Genomic DNA, 2,486 nt, shown 5'->3' on the forward strand with positions numbered 1-2,486 from the left:
ACAAACATTTCGGCTTTGTCGATTTCCTCCGCGACCAATTCGCCTGTAAGCTTTCCATTTGAATTTCTCGTATTGTAACAAAATCGTAGCGTCCAAGCCATCATTCTTAACAGTTTTGTGTACTGAGAAAAGTAACACAGGTGCCATTGACGTTATTGGTCGGACGTCATATTCAATAGTGACGAAATGGCTTTTTTCTTTTTCTCAGTGCCGACTTCTTCTTCATCAAGCTCTACTTTTTGTTGGGGCCAATAATTTTCGTTTCTGTACAACCATTCCGGGCCTTCCCACCATCGAGATTCGAACAATTGCCGAACACCACAGCCTCTTGATGGAAGATCGGCAGGGTTGAGAGAACCAGGCACATATTTCCAACACTCAGCATTGGCTAAATTTCTAATCTCCTGAACTCTATTAAAAACAAAAACAGACCAGTCATCCTTACGTTGAATCCAAGAAAGAACCGTAGTGAAATCACTCCAAAAATAAGACTCAACATGCTGAGAAAATTGTCTTTTGACTGACTGATAATATCTAGCACCAATAGTGGCTGCTAACAGTTCCAATCTAGGTATAGAAATCTTCTTCAAAGGAGCCACACGACTCTTAGCTGCTACAAGAAAAATCGAAACACCATCATTCCGAAGAACTCTCAAAAACACTACGGCTGCATAAGCTTTCTTACTTGCATCTGAAAAGGTGTGCAAACTCCAACGGTCAGCTTCAATGGGCCCAGCCTGGATCCAACGTGGAATCTCAATACTCGACAGTTCAGGAAGATGAGTAACCCATTGACAAAATTCCTCAGCCATGTCATTCTCGGCTGGTGCATCCCATCCCAGGCGCTTTTCCCAAACTTTCTGCAGCAACAGTTTAGGGAACAGAGATACTGGACAGGTAAAACCAATAGGGTCAAATATACTCTGAGCTACAGAAAGCATCAGTCTCTTAGTTATTGGTTCTTTTCCGACCACTCCCTGAAAAATTTCACCATTGATTTGTAGTGTGTCTCTTGAGGAGTCCCAGAGAAGACCAAGAACAGGGACAGTTGTTTTTGTACTACCAGAAAACTCCCACCCTCTCAAATCCATCTTAGCTTCCTCCATGATGGCAGTTGCTTCTGATACGAACTTTCTCAACTCATTCTCATCGGTAACACTAGTCACACAATTATCTACATAGAACCCAATCATAAGCCTTTCAATTGTATTTTTAGAGTACGGCATATCATTACAACATTTCTCCAGCGCCTTTATTAAATGAAATTATATAGTAGCACCCAGAAGAAATGGACTACAGTTAACTCCAAAAATAACTCTCCTATGTCGAAATACAAATTCCTTTCCTTCGTTGTTTACCCATAGGAACCTCAAAAAATCTCTGTCCTTCGAATGTACAGAAATTTGAAGAAAAGCCTTTCGAATATCCGAGACAACACCTATTTTTTGTTGTCTGAACCGTAATAACACAGAAGGAATAAGTTCAATAAGATTAGGCCCTACCTCTAAACACTGGTTCAAAGAAGGACGACCCTGTTCGTGAGATGATGCATCAAAGACTGGTCTAATTTTCGTGGTTTCGCTAGTATTTTTAATAACGGGCCTATGAGGCAAATAGTGCACACAATTATTCTCTTCGGGATTATTTACTATTTCGATCACACCCTCGTTCAACCACTCATTGAATATTAAATTATACGATTCAAACAAATTGGACTTTTTCAACTTATTTAAAGTAGTATCTAACCTTCTTCTAGCGACAACTAAATTATCTGAAATTAAAGGATGCTTGTTCAACCAAGGTAACATAACCTCATACCTACCTTCGTTGTCACATCGGATAGTCTCATAGAAAAAATTCTTAGCCTCCTTGGCCGCCACCTCTCGTGTCAATTTTTCTACAGGATCGGTTATCCCAATAATATCAAGCTCCCAGAGTTTCGCCACAGAAGAACTATCAACAAACAACGCAATCGACATCGTAGATATGCTGAAATTAGAAGCAACTGCCGGCACCTTGCCCATAAGAGTCCAACCTAACAAAGTTTCAACTGCTACAAGACCACACTGTAACTGATATTTCCTCCCTGTATACAATTTGCCTACAACATCAGCTCCAAACAAAATCTCAATTGGTGCTATATGTCCGACATCGCTGAGCTAAATATTCATGTCACTAAGTTCCTCACCCCAAGGGCCGTGATAAACAGGAGATACATCTGCACAAATTTTTGGTTGATCTAAGGCATCAAATGAACAAGAGTAAGCTCCTTCACTCGCAGTTACCTTGTATAATTTATGTCGTTGTTCAGAAGTACTTTTACCGCCAAATAACGTATGTACGATATTTTCCGTTCCTTTAGCAGAAAAACCCATTTCTTGTGCGGTACGCTGTAAAATATATATTCTCTGCGACCCAGTGTCAATAAGTGCCCTTACTTGTTTAGTACCATAATATGCACTTCTTATGTTTACTCGCAGAGTTTG

General features: G+C 40.1%; 1 protein-coding gene across 1 annotated transcript; it reads right to left on the reverse strand.

Moving 5' to 3' along the window:
• Window positions 1–1,265: 1,265 nt before the first annotated feature.
• On the reverse strand, window positions 1,266–1,979 carry LOC126886246 (uncharacterized). The gene has a single exon (XM_050653110.1). It carries the CDS (start codon window positions 1,977–1,979, stop codon window positions 1,266–1,268), a length of 714 nt encoding a protein of 237 aa, XP_050509067.1.
• Window positions 1,980–2,486: the final 507 nt, after the last annotated feature.

This window comes from Diabrotica virgifera, chromosome 6 (genome assembly GCF_917563875.1).
Source record: "Diabrotica virgifera virgifera chromosome 6, PGI_DIABVI_V3a".
Lineage (NCBI taxonomy): Eukaryota > Metazoa > Arthropoda > Insecta > Coleoptera > Chrysomelidae > Diabrotica > Diabrotica virgifera.

Coding starts and splice junctions, on each gene's coding strand:
- LOC126886246 (XM_050653110.1), bottom strand. CDS start 1,979: ATGTCGATTGCGTTGTTTGTTGATAGTTCTTCTGTGGCGAAACTCTGG.